Source organism: Globicephala melas, chromosome 3, assembly GCF_963455315.2.
Source record: "Globicephala melas chromosome 3, mGloMel1.2, whole genome shotgun sequence".
Lineage (NCBI taxonomy): Eukaryota > Metazoa > Chordata > Mammalia > Artiodactyla > Delphinidae > Globicephala > Globicephala melas.
The window spans coordinates 47,479,499-47,507,399 of record NC_083316.1 but is presented as its reverse complement, the minus strand read 5'-3'; the positions used below and the strand labels follow the sequence as shown (position 1 = coordinate 47,507,399).

At 37.7% G+C, this 27,901-nt stretch overlaps 1 protein-coding gene and 1 pseudogene across 2 annotated transcripts in view; both read left to right on the top strand.

Moving 5' to 3' along the window:
* The window catches only part of ERCC8 (ERCC excision repair 8, CSA ubiquitin ligase complex subunit), a 60,778-nt gene extending 58,206 nt beyond the window's left edge, over positions 1–2,572 (top strand). For both annotated transcript variants that reach the window (XM_030843867.3, XM_070045138.1), the window contains one exon: positions 4–2,572. In XM_030843867.3, coding sequence (XP_030699727.1) covers positions 4–72 — 69 coding nt within the window. In that variant the 3' untranslated portion in view covers positions 73–2,572. The remainder of the gene's footprint in view (positions 1–3) is intronic.
* An 11,655-nt stretch (positions 2,573–14,227) lies between these two features.
* On the top strand, positions 14,228–14,342 carry LOC115848612 (U6 spliceosomal RNA; annotated as a pseudogene).
* The last annotated feature ends 13,559 nt before the right edge of the window (positions 14,343–27,901 follow it).

Below are 27,901 nucleotides of genomic sequence, written 5' to 3'. Positions count from 1 at the left end.
TAGACTTCAACCAAAGCACAGTTAAATCCAGCATTTGAAGATGCCTGGAGCAGCAGTGATGAGGAAGGATGACTATCATTCTTAGTACCTTTTTGTCTCTATTGATGAAACTTTTAAAACAGGACTGTTTTATTTTTTTAACTGTCCAGTGACAGCTAAATTAGCCCTGAATTTGGGTGTTTTTTTTCCTTTTATTTTAAAATGAAGTTAATAGTTGCATGAAATCCTGCAACAGAGTTCCATATAGTTTATTTAATCAGAACAAGTCTCCTTGATCCCAGTTGCTGTTGTCTGCCGCAGCCCGTATAGCTGTAGTAGAAGGAGACAGGTCATGGTAGCCCCTTTGTGGGAACTTGAGCAGATTGTGTGAACAATAAGATGCAGTCTTAGAGGATGAGCACGTAGAGGTTATCAGCACTGACCTTCTTCTGCTGGTTGCACCATCACCTTGCTCATTTTCACTTTTAAGAATGATTTTACTGAGGATTATATCAAAAAGTATAGTTGAGAAGTTAACATCAAAATTTGTTTATTATTATTTATGTATTCCGTTTTTGCAATGATTTCATTTACTTAACCGTTGTCTAGCTTTATGTTAAATTTTCTTGAACTCATTGCCTTCCACAATCTAAAAAGTGCATCACAGGAGGTATTTAACTTAGGGAAAATACCATGTTTCCTTTATTTTAATGCATCAGATGGCAGCTTAAACTACTCTTCTATGAATCTGTTTAAGATGTGACCAAGTCCTACTTCATTCATCAAAGCAGAAAATATCCTGGCAGGGAATTTGGCTTAAACATGAAATGTCATAAAATTTCTATTTTTTTTCCACTCTTCTTGTGTCATAACCCACAAGTGATTATCATGAACCTAATCTTATATTCCCTTTCTTTCTGATTCTATCAATAGGAGGCTAGTTAAAGAGGTTTTTGTGAGCTTGAATACCAAGTATACAGTTGTTGAGTTTTTAAGTGTGTGTTAGGCCTCATATCAGACCTTTCTGGCCAAACGTTTTCCATACGTTTACTTTATAGTTGATCTTCTTAAGCCCTGACCATTTTACTCTCACTTTTTCTCACTTGGTGAGGATTCTTAACAATCTTTGAGAATGCTATTGAAATTGGAATTTTTTTTTAATTTTAAGAAAAAAGGAGTCTTTCTCCAAACTTCAAATACACATAGGTAACTGGTACATTTCGAAAAGGTCCATCTGCTGGGGATGTGGAATGACTACCCTCCTAGAGCCATGGGATGAGTCTAATCCACTGACTGGGCAGTGCCAACAACCAGTGAGGCCTTGTCAGTACCTCGTGTCTGCGACGTTACATGTTCCTGTAGGCATCCATAAACCATTTTCCTTTTCCCCTCTGAGCTTTTCTGAGTCAAATCTCCACCTGTTCCTCAAAGTAGTCGGAGATGGCTGCACCTGAGCACTCACCTGTGTGCTGTGGGCCATTTGTGGTGTGAGGGCCTTCTCAGGAGATCATGGCTCCCCACAAGCACTGTTCAGGTCACAAGCTTCTCTGCTATGTCTGCTTCCTGCTGTCGCAAGCAATCCGTTCCCCACACTAGTAGGGTATAAGAGGTCCCATCCCTGGAGACCGTGACTCAGTGTTTAATGAAGAAGGAGAGGAGGGGAAAGGAGCACCAGTTTCCAGCATGTCCCTCGCCAAGACCTGAAGAGTTGATCCAATTAATTTTAAACATACAAAGCCCTGGTCCATGCATATGGGCCGTCATAAGAGCTGCTGCTTATCAACATGCAAAGAGTCTCATGCTCAAAACAAAAAATGTAAAAGGTGAAGTTGATGCCACCGTTGCTTTCCTAGATGTAGACCCTAGCCCCTCTAAGGTTGATTAGCACACCCTAGAGAAGGGGGGGGCGCTGCTTACAGAGAGGCCACTAGCGACCAATAGGAGCTTATCAGGTGAACACCCAACAGAAAACAAAAAGGAAAAGTGTTAGTCATCTAGAGGTACAAGCCATTCTGTAAGTTTTAAAAAAAAGGTGGCAGTGTGAGGAAGGGACTGATGATTCCATGGACAGGGGCAATCCCGGGGGTAAGTTGCCCAGAAGCACCTGGCCCCTTCAGCCTCCCTTTTTTCCTCTTATTAGCCAGAAAAAGAAAGTAAAGACTGCACCTTCAGGGTGCAAAAGCCTGAAACAGGAAGAGAACAGAAAAACTGACTGCCACTTTAGGTGGATACAAGCTCAAGGGGAGAAAAAAACAGGAACTTTAAATCTTAGGTACTAAGCAAACACCAATCTAGCAAACATAATGCTAATTGTGGATTACTTAATGATTTAAAAGCAAAAACAGAAAATAAAAGGTAATTGAATAATATATACATAAATATAATATTAAAGCAAAGTTTTATAATTTGATGTAATTGTAAATCCAAAATTTATATACTAAATGAATATATTAAAGAATTTATATAGCAATAAGATTAAAATGCCACCTTATGATGGATTACTACAACGTTAATGATGTGGTCCCATCCATTGGGGCCCCCATACTCAATATCCAATGTCATTTCTTTTAAATTTTATTAAAGTATAATTGATTTACAATGTTGTGTTAATTTCTGCTGTACAGCAAAGTGACTCAGTTATACATATATATATTCTTTTTCATATTCTTTTTCATTGTGGTTTATCACAGTATATTGAATATAGTTCCCTGTGCTATACAGTAGGACCTATATTTTATCCATCCTATATATATAATAGTTTGCATCTGCTAATCCCAAATTCCCAATACTTCCCTCCCCCACCCCCCTCCCCCTGGGCAACCACAAGTCTGTTCTCTATGTCTGTGAGTCTGTTTCTATTTTGTAGATATGTTCATTTGTGTTGTATTTTAGATTTCACATATGAGTGATATCATATGGTATTTGCCTATCTCTTTCTGACTTACTTTGCTTAGTATGATAATCTCTAGGTCCATCCATGTTGCTGCAAATGGCATTATTTCATTCTTTTTAATTGTGTGTATATATATTTATTTATCCCACATCTTCTTTATCCATTTATCTGTAGATGGACATTTAGGTAAATAGTGCTGCTATGAACATAGGGGTGCATGTATCTTTTCGAATTATAGTTTTGTCTGGGTATATGCCCAGGAATGGGATTGCTGGATCATATGGCAACTGTATTTTTAGTTTTTTGAGGAACTCCATACTGTTTTCCATAGTGACTGCACCAGTTTACATTCCCACCAACAGTGTGAGACCCTTTTCTCCACACCCTCTCCAGCGTTTATTATTTGTAGACTTTTTAATAATGGTCATTCTGACCAGTGTGAGATGGTACCTCATTGTAGTTTTGAATATCCAATATTATTGAAATTACTGATTCTATTCAGTCAACAACCTGTAAATATTTTGCCCCTGTACACTTGGCTAACATGTTCTGTTCAGTGCCTATTTCACCAGCCTCTAGCTGCTGTTCGCCTTCACTTCAAAGAGACACAATACACCTTTTCCAGACTATCTATTGGGTACCTCAGCAGCTTTGCCATCACAATCTAGGCAGACAAGATCTCAACTGCATCCACCTTTTTCCAGGAGCACAGGTGTGATGTTACATTGATGACATCCTCCTCCAAGGAGACTCATTTGATATACATTTAAGGTATACAGGTCCAACATGTTTTAGTACTTTGGGGGTTCTGAAGGCAACATATTCTTTATTTACAAATTTTACTTCCAAATTCAAATCAGTAGGTACTCCCGTTAGTGCCCTGAAGGACTCTTTCACCAAGGAAATTTTGGCAACCTCTTGTCATACCTCCTGGAATCTCTAGACCACGTAGGATGGCCATAAGTTGTCCAAGGGCTTACGATGCAAAAAACTGCCCTCTCAGCCTCATACTATACTCCATTAAAACAACAAATAAAATACATGCTGAGCTCTCTGGAAAATAGAGGCTCTCACATACTCTGAGCCTGTGACCTTTCATACCCAACTGCTTGTTAAGCGTTGGGTCGTAGAAACAATACACCAGAAACTCAGCACAGCTACCAAGGCCTCTTTAGACAGGATGGAGCCGAACCTGAGCTCTCTGGCGTATTCCACCTGCAGGATGAGGTGGCTTCCCCTGTCCTCAGTCCCTTGTTAAGTGCCATGGTGCTGGAGGATGTCATCCCTCCCCCAGATCACTTGGCTGCTCAGAATCCACTTGGGATTAACTGAATGAACAGCAATGGGAGTAGATAGACTATGCAAATGGCACTGCTAACCATCATACATGATGGAGCTCAATGAAATATTGCTGTTTTCCATCTCAGGGATGTCCCTAATAATGGATGGGACCCAAGAAACAACACACTCAACCAAACTTCTGGATGCCCTGGCCAACAAGTAGCCTCATTTCACATTTATTATAAACTGTTGGGTCATTGCCTAAAATTGTCCCTTTAAGGGAGAAAAAAACTAACAAAACTGGGACTCTCTTGCCTCACAGATGTCCAAAATATAAGTCAAAATCACACATCTCCATATATATTTAGGCCACAATACAAGGCCTTTCCAGTTGCACGCCATACTACTTTTAGAGTTACAGATGTTATTGTTAATAACTAAGATATACATTTTTCTTCTAAAAATACACAATGCTAATCTCTTGGAAAAGGTATTCAATAGAACTTTCACATCCCTTGTAGGTATCAGATAGCCAGTTTAATTAAGAGACATAATGGTCTCACACAGCTCTTTTTCAAATTCCACTCAGGTAAATGGACCCCTAAATGGGTCTCTATCTTGCTCTAGGCCTTAATCTCTCTTAATTCAAGGCCCCTTGGCCAGTTTACACCTCACACCAACTTTTAAAAGTTTTCTTTCCCCCTTATATTTAAAGGGGATGTGCATTGCCTCCGTGTATATAAAGACTCCTTGTAAATGAGACCCTTTTTATAATGTCTTCCCATATCTTTATAAATGTTTTATCATTCCTTCATCCCAGAAGGGCTGGAGGCCAGATCAAGGGGCGCATTAACCAAATTGTCCATATACTAGACAGCTGTTTACCTGATAGAGGACCCATTTGAGCTGAAACTTCCACCAAAAACAAAAGCCCTCTCAGTGCAGCTGCTTATCTTCCTGTTGACTGTTGGTCTTATTGCTATTGGTCTGTATACTTTCATTAATTTACAGTCTGAAGACCCAAACACGGTAAATGTGAGACCCCACATCACCTCGAGTGGATACCCTCTGGGAAAGGATACCCCAGCCACGTATCCCAGAGGGCATCTCCTACTCCAAGTGCCCATCATTGGAGATGACTTCACTCTGACACTAAAACCTCGCTTCCAGCAACACATGGGTTGCCTCTCCTAAGGCACAAATTGTACACAGGACGTTTTTGCTTTTCTTCCTTTGATATTAGGGATCCCATTACATTTCTGAGCTACTGTCTGCCTAGCCCATGATCCTACTCCTTGTTCTTTGCCAAAAGGCACACCCCTCATACCTGTGCCTAAGGAGAAATCTAGTAGAGGTTACTGCTCTCTGTGTTCTAAATTAATGGAGATTATTGCTTTCCCTGGAGGCATTTGCCTCATATTAGTCAAATCCCTCAGCACTTTGGGGAGAGGACCACCTAGTTCCCAAGGCATTTTCCTACTCTCACCTTGTGCCTCCCACCATGATCGCCACAACCACTCTTTCTCCTTGGTTACACACAATCCCACTAATCTTACATATACTTTACTAATGTATCATTTCATACTGTCCAACAGAACAACTGCTGGACCTGCTATCTTGATATATCATACCTTTAGCACACTTTCCAACTCCACTTAGATATTGTTGGAGACCCCAAGAATTTCCTATTTCTTGGTTAATGCCATATAAATAGAAAATCTAGTCATAGGCTGGCCTGCAAGGACTCCTTACACCTCTACTTGTGTTCTTCCTTTCTACTCTCTTAGTAAAATGTTTTCTACAGTGTTAGTGCAACTTATGCCCTGCTCGCTAAAAGTCTCCACTAGTATCACTCCCAGGGATTCCTTGATGTGATGCCAGAGCATCACAGGGCCAATGGTATTGACTACATTTTCTTATTTTCTGTATCCTGGATACTGTGGCATTTGGATCCTTGATCGATCCTGGTGACACTGCCCCTTCCAGAACTAATTCCCAGAGATAGCAAAGGACCCCCCTGGAAGCATGCCTTTAGCATACAAGACAACCAATCCAGAGTCCACACCCCCAACCATCCCCTTTATCAAATTCTCACACGTGAGCCAGTATTCTCCCTGCCCTAACCCACCCCAGAGCCAGGTACCAGGCAGCTAGGAACCAGCCCTGTAGCCCAGTCTACTGAAATTATTCAAAATATCCAATCCCCCCAACAACAACAAAAAAAATCCAATCCCAAACTTACTCAGTGTACCTGCCCTGCCTCCCCCATTCCTTCCCACAGAAAATGTTAATAAAGACTCTAGGCCATGCTGCACCCTCTCCCTCTCTGCCTCCTGACTGATCCTGGTCCTTCCCCGTGTGGCTCTTCATGGCATGGTGTGCCATGCTTCCTGGTTCTAGGGATATTTGAGTATAAACTATCCTTCATTTCCATGTCTGCGTGTCTTAGGAGAAATCCCAGCTACAAACACGAAGTCATTCTTTTTATTAACTTCACAATACTCCATCTTGTGAATGTACCATTTGCTCCCAGCCATTCCCGTGTTTAGGGCCACATGTACAGTGGTAAAGATTGTGAACTGCACTATATCTTCCTTAGATAATGTATTTGGGTGATACACTTTAGTTATTGAATATCATCTTTTCCTCTAGCAGAGGAAATGGTAATTTTGCTGGGTAGGATTCTTGGGTTGTAGTCCTTTTCTTTCATTAGCCTGTAACTATTACGTCCATTGTCTTCTAGCTTCTATTATTGCAGACTAGGATTTTATAATAAAACCAGTTTGATTTTTTTCCCCTTTGTGGGGAACTCGTTCTTTATAGCTAAAAGCTTGTCAACTATGAGGGGTTTTTTTTTCCTTTTTATCCTTAGAGTTTCTTAATTTTATCAGATGTCTGATAAGTCTACCCCTCCCCCCTCACTTCCTGGACCTCTTGTGAGCTCTTTCAATCTGAAGCTTCAAGCCTTCTCTCAGCTCAGGAATATTTTCTTCTAATATTTGTTTAATTGTTGCTTCTCCTCTTTTTTTTTTTTTTCCTTCTCTGCATGACCTAATAATTGCATGTAAAGTCTACTCTACTCTCTCCTTCATAGTCTTATCTTATCCTTCCTGCTCACCTTTTTTTTTTTTAATCCTAGAACAGTTCCTGCTACTTAGTAGGTGCTCAGTAAATACTTGTTTTGTGGTTTCTGTTCTGTACTTCGAGATTTTGCACTTGACCTGTGAGGTCACTAATTCAGGCCTGACTGTGATCATCAGGAGAGACTTTAATTATTGTTTTATTCTCCTCCCTACCCTACCCCTTTGTTTTGTTTTGTTTTTAAACACTTGGAGAAATAGGAACGATCTATAGAGGCTTCTACTTGAAACTTTTTTTTAATTGTTTCATTCAATTGGTATTTGTCCAATCTTACTGACAGTATATATCAATGAACCTATTACAAAGGTAGTAATCACCTGCAATTTCTCTCCATTGCCTTTTACATTTTATGGACTTTCCTTCCATGGTGACTTGGCTAACAGTATGTGTCTTTTAGTTATATAAAGTGCTTGTATCCTGCCATATTTCAAAGGACACATATGCCAGTTGTTTACTGCACCTCAGATTGATCCCAGTTTTAAAGTCATTTATGGTACACCTGTGAAATGCCTAGTTTTTAAAAATATATAGAAAGAATAAACACACATGTTTTATTGACATAGCCCTAAATCTCTGTTTTAACAGGAAGTCCAAAAACAGCATCTTAGATAAGCTTTTTATATTTCCTGCCAAGTCTTTTCTTTACAATTAATTGAGGAAATACCTTAATAGAGAAAAAAAAAAAGATATCTTCAACTGAAGCATGCTTTCTCTTCAGTTTATACTAAAAAGCCCCATTTAAACTAGATAAAAACCTTTAAAGAAAGCTCTGAAGACAAACCCTTAAACTGTAAACGTTGTATTAACAGATAAAAATAACCTCAAAATGAAGACTCTTCGGTAAAGGACACAAAGGTATAGAGAGCCTGCTATTGGTAAGACACTAGAAAACAAAAACCTTTAGCTCTGTTATTTAAAGTCTCAGTGAGACAATAATAAAACCAGTTTGTCTCAACAAACTCATCTCAATTATCTTTCAAAGAAAAGTCACTAAACCTAATGGCTGCATAGTTCTAACTCATACTTCATTACTGTTCTGTCATATACTAATACTTGGTTGTTTCCATAAAAATGGTTAACTACTGAAGATTAGAAAAGAATTTCTGTAAGCTGTAATTTTTATAAACAAACACACTGATAAATTTCCTTTTTTCCAACATAAATTTTTCTCTATATTCAGGTCCTATTTACTGAGCCTGAATTTTAAAACTCTTGAGTATCATTAGAACAGTAAACTTAAAATCAGTCAAACCATGCCAGAAATGAAATTGGCAAAAAGCCTAGCATGCTTGAGATTTTTCCTTTCAAAAAGTATAGCAGGGAAAGCTAATTACAGAAAGGAAAATAATCACTTTGTATTGTGATGAAGGTTCTAGACATCTGAAGGTTAAATCTAACAGTTGTTTCTTCTGTTTTAGCTCTGGAAAAAATATTAAATTTAGGGGACATATCTAACAAAGCTCAATCATGAATATGGCTTTTCTTTGCAAAAAATATGTATAGTCCTTCTGTGCTGCCTTGATCATTGTACTAAACCCTGGTGCCTAGAATTTATTACAAGTCATTTCTGGTAAGGCAAGCTTGTCTGTCTTACTAGAATATCAGCAACATCCTCAAATACGGGAGGCATAGTTCTTTTCCTGCCATCTAGTTCCTTATTTTTCTGCTTTTAAAGTTGGACAATTAAAAAATAGAAAAAATATAAGGGAAATAATAAGACAAACAACTGTGTTGTGACCGCTCTAATTCTCTGTGTGTAGGAATCTACAAATGCCCTGTATCCTCCTGACAAACCACTCTTCTTTATCCTTATGAGGATACTCATAAACGTTGTACTAGTGGGTTAATACAGCTCTCCCAGTCTTTGCTCTCCCTAGGCTTGGAACTAAATAAATGTCACAATCTTAACTTGGTTTGTTATTTTATCACTAAAAACACAAGTCAGTGTTTAATACCAAATTCCTCAAGCTCCTCTTATTTTTTATGCCTTGACAGTCTGTCCAGTGGGTATTGCAGAGAATCTGTAGCCTTGGGCCTAACCAGTGACTTAGTTTCCTAGGCACTGGTGGTCAGCTCTTGAAGGCAACAAATGATTGTCTGACTGTGGCACAAGAGTGATTGGCACAAGCCACTTTTCCTTTGTTCATCTAATCATTACAGCAAGAGTTAGCAACAGTACTAAACTAGGGCCTGCTAACCCATTCCTTTTCAAACACCAGCAGGAACAGGAGAGCTGCTACTTCCCAGGTGGCTCACACTCCACTCTCCAGCTTCTCTTCAGCTGTATAGTAGCATTATCCACTGTCCTGTGAAACTGTGTATCATCTATATAAATGTACTGTTAATATTGTGCTAAAATGAGGAAATAGTACTCCTGATAGGTCTTTGAGAATTGAGCTATTAACTATTTTTATTGTATGGTTTTAATTTTTTTCTATATATCATGTATGAAAAAATTTGAGTTTCAGTAAGTACTGTAGAAAAAAATGTATTAAAAATAACTCAGTGGGCTTCCCTGGTGGCGCAGTGGTTGAGAGTCCGCCTGCCGATGCAGGGGACACGGGTTCGTACCCTGGTCTGGGAAGATCCCACATGCTGCGGAGCGGCTGGGCCCGTGAGCCATGGCCGCTGAGCCTGCATATCCGGAGGCTGTGCTCTGCAACGGGAGAGGCCACAACAATGAGAGGCCCGCGGACCACAAAAAAAAAAAAAAAACAACACAAACTCAGTGATGATCACTATGAACATTAAGGAATGGTAAGTTTATTTTTAAAATGAACTGGTTTCATAAAGAAATAAATAATAAATAATAGTCTGGAAATCAGAAGACCTGAGTCTTCATCTTAGTTTTACTACCAAGTAAACATATGAAATTTGAATACTATTTTTTTACTTTCTTTTTTTCCATTAGTTAAAAAAAAAAAGAAGGGACAGAAAACTGGAGTAGAAAATTGTCAAATTCATTCCTGTTCCAAAATCACACATTGTAATATTTAGAAAGCATTTTAAAATGGTATTCACTGTGTGAAATACATAAATAAGTAGAGGTTTATAGTCAAGGCTAACTGAAGTTTATTGAAGGCAAAGGTAGAGTGTCTTTATAAAAGGCTCATGAATTATCTTATACTGAATAAACACTCAAATTTTAATGGAATTAACATGTATTTTGCCTAAACTGAAACTTGTAAAGTTCCCATCCAAATTATTATGGAACCACCACTTGATTTAGCAAGTTAGCCTCCCTGAGCTAGTTTCATTTGTGGAAAGGGAATAAAATACACCTTACAGAGTTGTAAAGATAAATGAAATAAAGTTCTTACATATAATAATTGTTCAGCTAATAGAACTCTTGTTACTTAAAATCTCTTAATTATTGGGTTCTGAGGTCTTGTCAAATTCTCTCACATTTTACCTCCTCAGGACATGGTCTGTTTATTTTATCCTTCTCTCCCTCTAGAATGTGTATTCTATGAGGGCAGGGGTTTTGTCTGTTCTAGTTACTGCTGTATCCTCAGTACTTAGAACACTGCTTGGCAAGTAGAAGATGCCATATATATGTGTAAGTTATTAGTGAACACCACCATTACCAAGCACTTAAGTGCAGAACAATTTCACTCATAATTTGCAGATGATAAAATGCTTAATTGATTATGCTATTTTTAAAATTTACTACGTATGAAATTTTGTTATTAAATATTAGTTAACAACTTGGGTATTGCATTAATCTTGTAGTCTTTCTTCTCACCCAATGGCAAAGTGTCCTATTCTTAAGGTTGCTATTGGTCTGTACACCTATCGTAGATCCTCCCTGAATCCTTTAGAGGGCTGCTGTTATACCAGAGACTTGCTATGTGAATCTCAATAGCCAAACAAGATTAGGGGATCTTTATGAAACCTTGAGTTCAGATTTCTTTACGTGGTCTTCTCCAACTCTAGCCCATTTCCACCTGCTAATATTATGGTTACACTGAATTTCTCCATTGCCTTTGGCTCTAAAGTTCTGGGCTTTCTTTTCTCGTCTACCCCCTTCATGGAAAAAATGACAAATATTTTTGGAAATTTTACCTGCTCAGGGCACTGACTATCTTTGTATCCAGAAGGAATGCAAGAAAGGCAAGACGAGGGCTCACAATCTCAAATGCTTACAAAGGCCAGGAGAACATGGTAAATGAGTGAAGGGGTGGTGTAACGAGTATCAAATATGAGAATTATATCATTTATTTTTATTGCACTTTGCTATAAGCATGTAACATAAATATATGATATTAGAGATTAAATTTTGATATAAATTCAAATACTAATACATATTTTACTTATGCATTTCTTCTATAATTCATTATTTTTATCTTGAACCAGGGAAATGTGACTTTTTTCTTCATCTGTGAGCAATATTAATTTTATTCAAATTAATAATGTAAGGTTTTCACAGTTACAGTTTTTCCAAAACATAGATTCCTCACTCAGGTTTTTGGTTTTGGGGTTTTTTTTTTGCATTTTTAAAATATCTGAGTTATTTATAGAATTCAGTTCCTGGTTAGTTTTTGGAACTACGCTTTAGTATACTAACTTCCATTTTTTAGCTCTTTATTCACATGATCAATATTAGCTGAGAAAAGGCAAAATGATCTAAGTTTATTTTTATAAATTTCAAAATCAAATAACTTAGAATTCAGTTCTTAGCTCCACAAGGGGTAATCATCACTTAAATTTCTGGAAAATGATTTCTGCATATTAAAGCCAGATTTTTTTGTGGCTAGTGAGTTTCCCAAAGGCACGGTTTGGTTAGAAATTAGATGAATAAAAGGAATGATTGGTTTGTGTAATTGATTGCGAACACACTTGTAGAGAAATAGAGTGTGAATGTCACCCGGAGTCCCAATCTTTGAATAAATCTTCACTGATGGGTTCAGATGACACTTTCTTTAGATAACACAAACCAATTTATTAGAAACATCCAAAAAAAAAAAAAAAATCCCTTCATTCTCACACCACATCTACTTTGCATACGATTCACCAAGGAAGGAAAGCATTGGCGTGTCTCCTGTGGTTCAAACCACGGTAGCACATTCATTTCATAGTATTCATTGCTATATTCATTTTCTGTTCTCTTTTTCTAAATTAAATTTTATTCTTATTTAATTATGAAATAAACATATTATTGTATAAGTTGTGCAAACTGCCAGCATGGACTTCAGTTTTGAAAAACAAGTCCAGTATTAGCTCTGACTTGCTGAAGCACCTCCTGCGGCCCTGTTTACCCACTTCACTCAACATGCAAAAATAATGTTCTGATATGCCTATTACTGGCACAAAGTTCAAAAGCAATTCAAACACTTAAGGCCTTCCAGACACCACAAATGACTCTAGCTACTTGGGTGGTATTTATATCTTTTATATCTGTACACTCATTGGCTGGAAGGGGAAAAAACTGTAAATGATTTAACCTTTTCATGCTGCTTCATACTGTAAATCCCTTCATTCCAGCTTCAGCATGGTAAGAAATATTACATGATGTTAAACTTATATTTGCAAATATTAGTTTCTATTCAGGACACAATTTCTGCTGCAATCAACCTTTTCATAAACCCATCACTGGCAAAAGGTTTTAATGCCAAGCACATTTTTTTTTACTTAATACATTTTACACCATTATCATTGCTGTAATTCCAATCCTTGTTTTCAGTCCATTAAGTTATTCATTAAGTTTGTCATTAACATGTCTTTGCTTTTCTGGGTATATTTCTTACTGTGGTTGGTTTCATAATAGCTTCTGAAGTCATATTTAATAGAGTGTGCATTAGTAGTTGGTGTGCAGTATTAGTCATGTAGAAATAGTCTCTACTTCCACAATGACATATGCTCTTCAACTTCCTTTGAAACACATGACTATGTCAGTTTTTCATTTTTCCAATTTTAATGGTGAGAAAAAGTGTGATATGACGATAAATGGCAACCCCTGGTCAATATTAGGGAGTTATTACATAGTGGTGGGATTTGTGATAAACCTGAGAATACCTGCTCAAAGGCAGTAGCTTTTATGAATTAGGATTAGATTTGCCTGAAAACTCAAATAACATAGCTTAAATAAAATATAAATTCATTTCTTTTGATAAAAGTCCAGGAAGGCAGTCCTCAGCAGTATGCTGATTCTGAGATCATCAGGAAACTAGGTACTTTCTTATTGCTCTCACATCCTCTATCAGCATCTTCCCCCTTGAGATACAACAAAATTGTTCTAGCCATTGTATTCACATTCCACCCAACAGGAAAAAGGAGAACAAAGAAGACGGCATCCTCCCTTTGAGGACAGTTCTTTCTTTCACACACTACTTTCAGTAACATCCTATTGGCCAGAACTCCTGGTCAGACCTAACTGAAAAGGAAGCTGGGTCTTTAAGTGGCCATGTGCTCAGCTAAAAAGTGGGAACTCAATTACTGTTGACAAAAAGGAAAACAAATATAAGAGAACAACTAACAGCCCATGTCATATGACTACTCAGCTCCAGCTAACTAAGGCCATGTGTGAATGTGGGCCTATTGAAACTAGAAATACTAATTATTCAAGAGAAGTGAAAAAATCCATATTTTTATGGGAAAATACAATTTTTAGATGTTGACAATTCAAAAATTTTTTATGGCTAGAGAGTCAAAAAGTGGTCTACATCCTACCTGAGTGTACTACTTGTGACCATTTATGTAGATAAAAGTATAGAACATCATGCACAAGAGATCTGCTACATGTCTTCATGTTTCAACATTTATGCAAGAGGAAAAAAGGATTTATTATGGTAGAGGGAAGTTACAAGTATTAACACATGTATTCTCAGGGGTGACATTCACCTGCTCCTTACCAGGTGATGACACAGGGAAGAAATATATCCATACTAATTTGTGGCATGCTTTTGATGAGGCTATCAGAAATGAAGTGACACAGTGCTTGCTTCACCAGCACATACAATAAAATTGGAGAATTTTATTGTATGTGGAGAAGATTAGCATGGTCCTGTACAAGGATGACACAAAAATTTGTGAAACATTTCATTAAAAAAAGAAGAAGAAGAAATGAAGTGATTCAACATAAACCAACAGCCCATGTTGCTCAGGGAAGTAACATAGCTTGGCAATTAAACTAATCTCAAAACGAATTTCTAGGTATTTGTCATTACAACTTTTATTCATTCAACATATTTATTGAGGACCTTGTAAATGCCAAGCTTATCTACACATTTTTATGACAAAAGATCAGGAGCCAGAGGGCTCCATTCTCAGCCCTGTTTTCTTCAGCACCAGATCTTTAATAAAGATATTAGTGGCAGTGGTGATATTTGCATATGACACTAAGCTATGAGGTATGACAAATATCATGGATGACAGACATAGGATCTAAATTATTTTAACAGCTTGGAACAAATGATATGCCAAATTCAATTAATTGAAAGTGAAAATGTCAAATCCTACTCTGAAGACCTGTGGCAGACACTGTTCTTTGTCTACCCGATATCTATTTCCATTTCCTTCTTCTTGAGAAACCCAAATTCTGCTTGGGGAATCAATGTATCCAGCTAAATACTCACTTTCCCTACATCCCTTGCAATTTAGAATGGCAAGATGACACACTTCTGGAAACACATAAGTAGAAACATACAGGGACTTCTCTGGGGAAACTTTTGCATTTCTAAAGAGGTCAGAGACAACTTGCACCTTTCTTTCTTTCTCTTCCTTCATCCTGCCTTCAGTATCAGAGGTGACATTTGACTTGCAGCCATGGGGGACAAGCACACAAGAAAGGACAAGAGAATGGCAATGATAATAGGGCTTGACACTGTTAGGCCACTGAACTAACACTATACCAGCAATATGTACCTCTGGTCTTCTTAATGTGTGTGAAAAATAAACCCCTAATTATTTAAGCCTCTCTTTGGGCTTTCTGTTACTTGCAGCAGAACGCATTCCTGACACAAGTCCAAAATACCAATTGGAAAAGGAGGTAAACTTCACAACTATGAGGCAAAATCTGGTGGTTAACTAGAAGCCTAATATACCAAGCCAGTGCTCTCTTAATTTACTTTAATAGACAGGTAAGATTCATAAACAAGAAAAAATAAGATCACATATAAAGTATTGTGGCTCGTTTCTAATTCCTTGCAGTACATTTGCAATTAGGATGAGCAGGAGACATGAAATCAAGTCATATGAAAATGACCAAAGGGATCAAGAGCCATTTAACCCAGAGAAAACAAAGTCTGCTGTGGACATGACAACTATCATTCAATGTCTGAAGAACAGTCCTATAGTATAAAGATTTATGTGTGGCTCTAAAGGGCAAATTAAAAACCAAAGGAAAGCGCAGAAGCTTTTGTTTCACTGTGCATGGCATGTGGGATCTTCGTTCCCCTACCAGGGATCAATCTGCACCCCCTGCAGTGGAAGGTCTTAACCACTGAACCGCCAGGGAAGTCCCAGGAAAGAGTTTTAAAGCATGTATTTCTCAAGATCCATTTTGATTGACATTTTTTAAAAGCTTGTGTTTTTCTTTACTATTTAATATAAGCACATCTAACCTAGAGCCTGTTGTACTGTTTTGTATTCATATATACTCTCCTTCCTCTTTCCTCCTAACCTCTCTGCTTAGAACTGTTTCAAATGAATGAGTTACTCAGAATAAGCTTCCTTTCCAATTTACATTTTTAAGACATTTTTGCATTTTTAAGACTGGGCTTAAAGTTACTAAAGTTACTAAAGTTGCAAATTTAAAACCTTGTTTTATTTAATAAGCAAATTCATCGCATAAATCTTGTTATTCTACTTGTAAATCTAGTAAATTTTAAGCATGACATATCAATCAACTGAAGTTAAAGAACTCAACTTCTCTCTTTTTTATTGACATAATTCACACACCATTTACAAAAATCACCTTTTAAAAATAAACAATTCAGTGGTTTTAGTGTATTGCCAAAGTTGTGCAATCATCACCGCTAATTCCAGAACATTTTCAACACCCCAAAACGAAATCCCATACCCCTTAGCAGTCACTCCCCATATCCCCTAAAAATCCCTAGCCCTAAGCAACCTCTACAGATTCTGTCTGTATAGATTTTCTTATTCTGGACATTTCATATATATGGATCCTACTATATATGGTCTTTTGTAACAGGCTTCTTTTAATTAGCGTAATGTGTTCAATATTCATCCATATTGTAGCATGCATCAGCACTTCATGCTTTATTTATTGCCAAATGATATTCCATTGTATGGATATACCACATTGTATCTATCAGCTCATTAGTTGATGGTCATTTGGATTGTTTACACTTTTTGGCTATTATGGATAATGCTGCTATGAACATTGTATACAAGTTTTAGTGTGGATATGTCTTCAGTTTTCTTGGGTATACATATAGGAGTTTAACTGCTGAGTCATATGTCAACTCTGCATTTTACCTTTTTTTATTGAAGTATAGTTGATTTGCAATATTGTGTTAGTTTCAGGTATACTGCATCTTTATGAAGAACTGTCAGACTGTTTTACAAAGTGCTTACACCATTTTACATTCCTACAAGCAACATACGAAAGTTCCAACTTCAATTTTTCTACATTCTTGCCAACAATTGTTATTGTCTGTCTTTTTTATTATAGCTATATTAGTAGGTGTGAGTGGTATCTCACTGTAGAACTCAGCTTCTCTTAAACCGTAAGTCCTATTCACAAACCTATTCAAATTCCCTTAAACTGCATTGATAATTTTAATAACTGATGTTTTTAAGCACTTCAAATACCTTACCAGACAAATGAACATGCAAAGCTTCCAATAATTTCAACATCTCTTATAAATCCAATAAATTAAACTTACAAATGCAATAAAACAACTTTTCATTTCAGACATTTAATACTGACTATAAAGATTTTAAATGTTTACATCTCTAACCTTTAAATTGTGAGTCTGAATTCAATGATAAAACTCAAAATGGAATCATAAACCTGATCTGTCGAATTCCTTAATATGACTGATTCTCCTGAATACAAAAATTTTAAACCCTAAATACTCATATTATCTATAATTACAAGTATCTATCATAATTATAGATATTTAATATTTACAATATTATACATAATCATTATCAATAATTACTAACTTATTCCTACATTTAACATGAAAGTATCAAACTATGAGTTTGACCCCTTTTACCATCTTCTAAAATTTTAACTCTTCCTGGGTTTGGAAGGACACTTACTCACTAAGGAAACAGTTGTACTGGATCTAATTAATTCTTGATCCATTCATTATAACGAGTTTAAGCACAAGCTATGTTCCGGTGAACAAAACAGACCAAATCCTTTGCTATGCTCAAACACTTCCATTGCGAGTGAGGGTTACTAGCATGACTTTAAAACTGTGACTGAAGAAATGGAAATGGGAGAAGAGAGATGCATCTTTTAAAAGGTGAGAGTTATGATCTTATACTGAAGTGGAGGAAAAAGACAATAAATAAGGTGAATATGAAAGTAAGATACATTATCGAAAAGTGCAAAGGAGGAAAAAAAAGACAAAAGGGAATGAGAAGTGGGGGGCAGGAACCCGCATTAAATTTTTAGATAGGGCAGCCAAGAAAATCCTCACTGGAAAAGATAAATTTTGAGTAATGACTGAAGCAAGTGAGGGAGCTAGCTAAGCAGACATCTGGGGAAAGAACATATTCTAGATAAAGAATATCAAGTGCAAAGGCTCTGAAGCAAGAGCATACATGGAATAGCCAAGGATCAGCAAGACAGCTAAATGGAGAAGAGTAATTAGGGATAGTGGTTGGAGATGATGTCAGGTTAAGAAAGGCCTTGCAGGTCCCTGAGGGGATATAAGAAATCATTGGAAGGTTTTGAGCAGAAGAGAGACATGATTTGACTTAGGTTTTAATAGGATCACATGGTATCAGTGTGGGGATTGGCTGAAGAGGAGCAACAAGCAGAAGCAAAGAGGCTCGTAAAATCCAAGCAGTCCCAGGGTGCTGGCAGTGGGGATGGTGAGAAGTGGTTCTGGTTAAATTGTGAAGGTAGAATTGGCAGAGAGGAAGAGGAGAATCAAAGATAATTCCGAGGCTTTTGGCCTGAGCAACCGAAAGAACAGAGCTGCCATTAAATGACATCGGGAACACATGGCAAGGGGGAAATATCAGAGGCTCTATTGTGGACATTTAACTTTGCGATACTTAGACATCCAAAAGGCTCTCCCAGTAGGCACCTGATGCAGATCTGGAGTTCAGGAAAGAGCATCTAGAAATGTATGTTTTGTAGTCATCAGTATACAGATGGCATTTAAAGCCCTGACATTTTTTAAAGTTTTGATCCCCTGAGGAATGAGTGTAGAAAGATGAGAAGAAGACCAGGACTGAACCCTGGGCGCTCCAACATTTAGAGGGGGGAGATGCTGTTGAAGAGCCTGAGAAGGGATGGCCAGGAAAGTAGGAGAACAGCCAGGCAAATGTGGTACCCCGGAAGGCAAGTGAAGACGGCACTTCAAGAAGACAGTCACGACTGTGTCAAATGATGTTGATAGGTCAGTTAAGAGGAGGACTAAAAAGTGACCATCGGCTTATATGCTCAGCAACTGCATCAGCTTCCAGTCCTGGAAGAAGAGTAAGTTTCTCCAGAAGACTTTTTCCTGCCAGATCCCAGTGTGAATTAGGAGTTTCCCTTTAGTGCTCCTCTGGCACACGATGCTTATCTATATAAGAGCATTTAGTCATTCAGCAAAAATGTATCTATTATTTATTATTTGCCAAGTACTACTGTAGGCTGGCAATTTAACAAAAAGTCAAAAATCCTTTCTCATGGAGCTTTCGTTTTAAGAGGAGTGTGGAGGGGAACAGACAGTGAACAACGTTAAAAAGAAAACATGTATAGCATGTTAGAAGGTACTAAGTGGGCGGAGAAAAATAATAGAGGGAAGGGGATGGGGAGTGTAAGGAGTTGTCATTTTAAATAGTGTGCCCAGAAAAGGCTCGCTGAGCAAAGACTGGGAGAACAATCCATGGGGGTGTCTGGGAGAAGAGCATTCCAAGCAGAGGGAACAAACACAGAAGCCCTAAGGCAAGAGCATGCCTGCTTTGTTCAAGGAATAGCAAGGAAATCTGCGAGGCTAGATCAGAGTAAGGGAAAGGGAGAGTGTTAGGAGAGAAGGACAGAGAGGGTATGAGGAGAGGTGGCAGATCAGAAATGGTCTTATAGGTCATTGAAAAGACTTTAGCTTCTTGAAATGTAGACAGTCAAATGGAGGTGTGCTTTAAGTGTTAATACACATATTGAATTTTGAAGACAGTATAAAAAAATGTAAAATAGCTTGCTAATAATTTTTATAGTGATTGCATGTTGAAATGAAAATTTTTGATATATTGAGTTAAATAAAATATAGTATTAAAATTTTTTTAAAAAGACTTTAGCTTTGGGCTTCCCTGGTGGCGCAGTGGTTGAGAGTCCGCCTGCCGATGCAGGGGACATGGGTTCGTGCCCCGGTCCGGGAAGATCTCACATGCCGCGGAGCGGCTGGGCCCGCGAGCCATGGCCGCTGAGCCTGCGCGTCCGGATCCTGTGCTCCGCAACAGGAGAGGCCACAACAGTGAGAGGCCCGCGTACCACAAAAAAAAAAAGACTTCAGCTTTTTCTCGGAAACAAATGGAGAGCTTGGAGGGGGTTGAAAAGAATGACATGAGGTCACTCTGGTTTCTGTTTTGATAATAAACTGTAGAGGAGGGCACCAGCAGAAGCAGAGAGCTAGTTAGGAGGCAATTGCAATAACAAAGGTGGGGTTAGGAAAACTTGTCCAAAGTAGAATGCCAAAGAAGTTGCTAGGTCTTATCCAGCAAATACCAGAGAGGCCAAGGGAAGAGGCAACCATTTCCTGCTTTCTGCAGGCTGAGAGGTAACATCCTTGACCAACAGTACTATTCTGTTATATCAGTTGGGGCAGGCTAACTGTGGTATCAGATGAACTACAAAATTTCTGAGACAATGCAATATACGTTTGTTTATAGCTCATATAAAATCCCTCTCCTCCAAATGTAATTTGAGAACTTAGGATCCCACCATCTTGTGGCTCCACCACATTCAACATAAGGCTTCCTTATGCTGCAGCAGAAAGGATCTTACTTGGTAAGTATGAACGAGCCAGACCAGGAAATGCCAAGCCCTTCTGCTCGAATTCCATTGGCCAGAACTCTATCATATGGCCACACCCAAACTGCAAAGAAGGCTGGGGAATAGAGCCCCTCTGTGCACCCAGGAGAAAGAAGAAGCTGACCTAGTGAAGAGCTAGCCATCTTCTGCTCCAGCTGTGAACGGGTATGCTCTTCATCACCACACATTCCAAGACCTCTTTCTTCAATGCACCAAGAGCTAATTCCTTTGCAGATTTTTAAATTACAAGGAGCTGGCTATTTGTGTGCCCACCACTGTTTTCACTTACCTGCCTGCAACTCTTTAAGCTTTCTGAAAAAGTCTAATTTTCCCTCAGCCTAGCCTAGAAGAAAAAAGCTGAAATGAATGAAGTTGTAACAAACCAAAGGACTAAAAAACTGCTTTGAGGAATAGAGTCCACAACTGCTCCACACGCATTTCCTAGACTACTTTATCTGCGCAATTGCTTTATCATTTAGAAATAGATAGGGAACTCATTTTACATGCAACAGAATGGATATGTAAAACCAAGAACAAGAGAGATGGAAGATACGCCTTTTAAATTACATTTGTGTGCACAGTCAGCTCTTAATGATCTGTGCGAAAGAAAAAGAAATATGGATAATATAAAGCAATATACATCTTTTCTTCACTTAGAAATTAGCCACTAACACATATATGCCCATCTCCACTCAGTCTGATTTTCAGAGCTGGCCTGTACTATCATTTATGACAAATGATCAGTAAACGTTGATTAACTGACTACAGGTTACACTCATAGGAAGATATCCTGAAACTGTAAAATAAAAACATTCCAGTAAGAGTTTAAAATGCGCATTTCAATTAAAGACAATTTGATTGTTTTGATATTCTTGTAGGCAGCTAAGGTTCACACATGTTGATAGAACATAATCCCTGGTGCCTCTTTCTGCTTACTTATTACAATTTTAGTATAGTAGCAGTCTCCTGGAAAATACCCAAAAAGCAACAAAAATTTTTTTAAACTGTTAGTGTATCACATAGGATTTAAAATGTAATGATGAATCTAGTATTTTTACAAAATCTTATGTGATACCCTATTAATAGAAGTGTCCTTAGTTTCTTCTCTTATCTCAAATTGATAAGCCTTTCACAAAAATTAAATGATTACCCAGTCATCCTGAATGTATAATAAATTATACAAGTTCTCGCTTCAGTAGCAGGTATATCTAGGGGAAAAAATATATGCAATGTTTAAAGAGAGAGAGAGAGAGAGAGAGAGAAAATTGATCAAGATTCTTACCATTGGTTATTTCATAGCAGTCCAAGGTAGGGTTGGACCACTATTTGAGGGACCTAAAAAAATCTGTGTTTTTTAACATTTGTTTCCAGTGATTATGCAAATCAGGTAAGTTTGTGAAACATCAACCAAGTACAACTGTAACTCCTCCAAGAAGACAGAGCTTCCATCTGCTGAATTGTTTTGTAAACCTACAAGGTACGGGACTTCCCGGGTAGTCCAGTGGTTAAGATTGCGCTCCTAGTGTAGGAGGCCCAGGTTCCATCCCTGGTCAGGGAACTAGATCCCGCATGCCACAGCTAAAGATATCGTGTGCTGCAACTGAAGATTCTGCATACAGCAATGAAGATCTGGCAGGCGGCAACAAAGATCCCACGTGCCGCAACTAACGCCCGGCACAGCCTAAATAAATAAATAAACAGACCTACAAGGTACACTGAACAGTTACCAATACATAAAATTTAGAGTAACATAGTACAAATATAGTATATGTTAAAAATTCCAAAAGAATCATGACTGCTAAATAGTTTTACTATGTAAAATTTTTTGTTTTCTTGTTGTTTTGTTTCAAGCACATCATTAAAATATACCTTATCTTGATGGTATATTATTTAGTCATTCAATAAGATATAAATTATGATAGTTCTCCTATCTATTTGAGAAACATTTTATTATGAAATGAAATATATAAGAATTTTAATTAAATATTATTTAGACTTGGCCTTCACAGGAATTTGTGATATCAAGATATTGATTGAGGGACTTCTCTGGTGCTCCAGTAGGTAAGACTCTGTGCTCCCAATGCAGGAGGCCCCGGTTTGATCCCTGGTCGGGGAACTAGATCCTGCATGCATGTTACAGCTAAGAGTTCACATGCCTTAACTAAAGATCCCATGTGCCACAACTAAGACCCAGTGCAGCCAAAATAAATAAATAAATATTTTTTAAAAAAAGATATTTGTCGAATACACAAAATAAAACACTGCACTTTAGTTTCAGATAATACAGTTGATTCAGAAATCAGTTCCAGGGCTTACCTGGTGGTGCAGTTGTTAAGAATCTGCCAGCCAATGCAGGGGACATGGACGGGTTCAAGCCCTGGTCTGAGAAGATCCCACATGCCATGGAGCAACTAAGCCCCTGTGCCACAACTACTGAGCCCGAGTGCTGCAACTACTGAAGCCCACACGCCTAGAGCCCGTGCTTAGCAACTAGAGAAGCCAACACAATGAGAAGCCTGTACACCACAATGAAGAGTAGCTCCTGCTTGCTGCAACTAGAGAAAGCCCTCGTGCAGCAATGAAGACCCAATGCAGCCAAAAATAAATAAAATTTATTTAAAAAACAAAAGAAATCAATTCCATAACATTTAAAATCAAATTAATCATAGCTAATGTCATAATCACAGTAAGTGACAATCCTTCACGGTGGAAAACCATTTGTATTAATATTTTCAAATGATTGGGGTTTATAGGAAGATAATTATAATACTGATTTTTATGATAGTTTAAGGGATATTTGCATTCCATATCTCACTTATATCCTGTCCTGGGGATATAAATTTTATAGACGTCTTAGATATCTGCACAGAAGGATACCAAAAGGAAAATGATTTGTCTGAAACTCATAGTTTGCATTTTCAGTGCCAAAAAGAAATTATGCCATTAAGCTTGGCAAGATATAGACACATTGGGGTAAGGATTGGTAGTCACCTAGTCAATGTACCTATCACATTGCAATCATTGTTCTTCCTCTGATGATAGCAAAGTTATCTTTAATTTATTTTTTTATAAATCTTTGTTATTTTTATTTATTTAATTTATTTATTTGGTTGCGCCGGGTCTTAGTTGTTGCAGGCAGGCTCCTTAGTTGTGGTTTGCAGCCTCCTTAGTTGCAGCTCTCCAGCTCCTTAGTTGTGGCATGTGAACTCTTAGTTGCGGCATGCATGTGAGATCTAGTTCCCTTACCAGGGAACTGCATTGGGAGTGTGGAGTCTTAATCACTGCGCCACCAGGGAAGTCACAAAGATATCTTTTACTGTTTTATTTTTTTAATTAATTAATTAATTTATTCATTTATTTTTGGCTGTGTTGGGTCTTCATTGCTGCACCTGGGCTTTCTTCAGTTACATCGAATAGGGGTTACTCTTTGTTGCGGTGTGCGGGCTTCTCATTGCGGTGGCTTCTCTGTTGTGGAGCACGGGCTGTAGGCACGTGGGCTTCAGTAGTTGCAGCACACAGGCTCAGTAGTTGTGGTGCACCGGCTTAGTTGCTCCATGGCATGTGGGATCTTCCCAGACCAGGGCTCGAACCAGTGTCCCCTGCATTGGCAGGCAGATTCTTAACCACTGCGCCACCAGGGAAGCCCCAAAGATATCTTTTAAATGTATATAAAATGCACATGAGAAAACATTTTTAAAGCATTTAAAAGCAGCTTCACACAAAATACTTCCAATGACTTTCCTAAAATTCCTTTTTACCTTCTGCACACTTATTTAGCATCTACTGTTGGAAGGCTACTATTCTAGGCGCAAAGGATACAAGAGAGATTAGATAAAATCTCTGCCATTTCATTGGGGAGGCAATAATAAATATCAGAAGAGATAGGTTATATGTAAGAAGTTTCCCAAACTGCAGCTCTCTGGGCAACCATAGCCGAATCATATACGGTGTGTGTTAAAATACAGACTATGTATCCCACTATCTAGACCTACTAAATCAGCATCTCTGGAGACACATTTCCAGGAATCTTCATTTTAACAACATCCTGATAATCCTCGCTCTCAGGAAAGTTTGTGAATCACTGGTAAAAGTTAAATCCGTAACAGAGTGACATACAGTAAGAAGTTGCAGGTTAAGGATTCAGTAATTATAATTATTCACAGGAGATATTATTGTCTCAGTTAAAAAATCATAGAAATTCTACAGATTACAGAGTTTAATAAAGACGAAGTATACACAATAATTACAGAAAAATTAATAACATTCCTATATTTACAATTAGAAAATGTAACTTAAAAACACATATACTATTTATAATAGCCACAATAATTATAGGGTTCCTAGGAATAAATCTAACAAAATATGTGAAAAACCAAAACAGAGAAAAATCAAAACTTTATTAAAAAACAAAGAAGATTTACATAAATAGAGAAATAATATCATGTTCATAAATGGGTCACTTCAATATTCTAAAGACGGCAATTCTCTCTAAATAAATGTTTAAACTTTAAGGCAATGCAAATAGCTTTCTGTTCAAAAAAAAAAAAAGAAAGCTGTTCTTAAAATTTACGCAGAAGAGTAAAAGACAAAATCCAAGGCAAGACAAATAGACAGTGGAATAGAACAGAGAGCTTACACAGAAAGACATGTGTGTGAGATCTCAACAAATGTGGAGGGGGGGGAGATACCTACCACTTATATTACAGCAAAGGGCTAACCTTCCTACATATATATTAAAAGACTCCTAGAAATTGATAAGGGGGAAAAAAAAAGGCCACAACCTGATAGAAAACTAGAGAATAGAAACAGTCTACAGAAATAGAAATGACTTTTAAACATATGAAACAGATGCTCAATCTCACTCACCTTAAGGGAAACACAAATGGAAACTACAGCAATCTCCTGTATTTCATTTATCAAATTGACAAACATCGGAACATTTGATAACAAATGTTACCTTAACTGTGGTAAGGCTATGGGGGGGAAAGATACGTTTATAGATTGCTGTCAGGAGTGTACATTAGTGCAAGACTATATAGAGGTAATAGCTAGCACAATTACATATGTACTTACTCTCTGAACCAGCAGGTCCACTTCTAGGAACTTACATAGTGTATGCAAGGGTATTCACTGTAGCACTGTATGTGATGATGAGTCTGAAGGCTAGAGCATGGTTTTAAATTCTAGCTCTACCACTTACTAACATTATGTTCTTCGGTAAGTTACTAAATCTCCCTGTGCCTTGGTTCCTTCATCTGTAAAATGGAGGTAATGATAGTATGTATTCTTTGGGTTGGCGTGAGGATTAAATGATTTAATCTATATAAACAGTACTTACAACAGTACCTGGCACATACTATACATGTGTTAGCTGTCGATAGTAACATCACAAGACTACAAACGACCTACATATTTATCAATAGGAAACTTGTTAAATAAATCATGGTAGAGTCATACAACACAGAGAGGAATAAGGTTTTTATGGAAGTATCTCAATATATATTGTTTAGTGAAAAAAACAGGTGCAGCAATGTGTATAGTATTTACTATTTGTGTAAAAAAAAGACAGAAACAGGAAGAATACGCTGTGTTTAAAAAATTATTTTTAATCTCTCAAAGTATATCAGAAAAGCGTAATGAGAGATGAGATAGAGGGAGATTTTTCACTGTATGACTTTTTGATGTGCAAGGCATGTGAACGTATTACCTGTTCAAACATACCAGTTTAAAAACAATTCCAGATGGATTAAAGATCTAAATTTAATAAGAAAAAAATAGATTTTGGAAAACAAAAATGAGTATATTTATAACCTCAGAAAAAGAAACCATTTTTTTTTTTGAGAGGCAAAAAGCACAAAGCATAAGACAAATCTTGATAAATTTAACTATATTTAATTTTTTAAGACTTAAGAATAACAAGACTCCTCGTAAAATTAAAATATAAGTCCTATATTGAGAAAAGATATTATAAAACATACAATGGACAAGTCAACAAAAAAATATAAAATAAGTACATATGACTAAGCCAGTGCTTATTTTTCTAAGCAAATGATATGAAAAAGGAATTCAAGGAAACTATCTCAATGACTAAAAAAAATATATAAAAAGATGTTCAGTATCACTAGGAATCCTGAAAATGCATACTAAAACAACAGTGAGGGGACTTCCCTGGCGGTCCAGTGGTTAAGGCTTCACCTTCTAATGTAGGGGGTGCAGGTTCGATCCCTGGTTGGAGAGTTAAGATCCCACATGCCTCGTGGCCAAAAAACCACAACATAAAACAGAAGCAATATTGTAACAGATTCAATAAAGACTTTAAAAGTGGTCCACATCAAAAAAAAAGAAGAAAGGGGAAACAATAGGACCCCAAGCCCTTCCTCCACATCCTTGCTGCTTAATTGGAACTTCAGTGTGGCTTTCGCAGTTCTGATTCTGAGTGAGTGCTGTCTTTGATTCCCGCCTCAACAGGATGAGCATTTCTGAAAAGGTATATACGGCGGGAGAGGAGAGGGGTTGGGGGAGAGTGAGAAAGAAGAAGGAGGAGGAGGAAGAGGAGGAGGGGGAGGGGAGGCGAGGCGAGGGGGAGGGGAGGCAAGGGAGGGCGGGTGACCAGGGTGAAGATAGGGAGGAGAAGGAAAAAACCAACAAGGTTTACAAATATGCACAGGTTAGGAAACAGTAAGTAAAATTTGAGGTGAAAATGGTCTAATGTTTTTAATATGACTTTATATTAATTAAAATTTAATATTACTTCTTTTTCTTTTTTTTTTTTTTTTTTTCTTTTTGCGGTACGCGGGCCTCTCACTGTTGTGGCCTCTCCCGTTGCGGAGCACGGGCTCCGGACGCGCAGGCTCAGCGGCCATAGCTCACGGGCCCAGCCGCTCCGCGGCTTGTGGGACCGGGGCACGAACCCGCGTCCCCTGCATCGGCAGGCGGACTCTCAACCACTGCACCACCAGGGAAGCCCATTAATATTACTTTAATAAACACTTGATTTGTCTTTAGTTGATGATGGATTGGTTGGTATTGTGTGTGTGTGACTATAACTACAAGGAAGCACGTGAGTGGCTGTGTTTGAGGTTCAGTCCTACCTCCCAAACCAAGGAATAACCACACCCCCTTATTTGTGCCTTGATCTTGAAGCATGCTAAATGGCTTGTTAATAACCTTTAAAGATGTGGTTTAGTCTGGTTTTTTGTTGATGTGTTGTTTGTTGCTGGGACGAAGAGTTTGCATTTCATAATCACGGGTTGAATTTACGGACTTTCAGTGAGTGTGAAGAGCATTAAACTTTAACTGGAGAATAGTTTAAGTGACTCATCTGAGCTCCTGATTTTTAGAGCCTGCTTCACGTTCTTATCTACTCCAAGAAGCTTTTATCTAACTCTTAGAATCTGACTATAAGTATGGTGATTCACATTCAATTTTTTTTACATTGTATA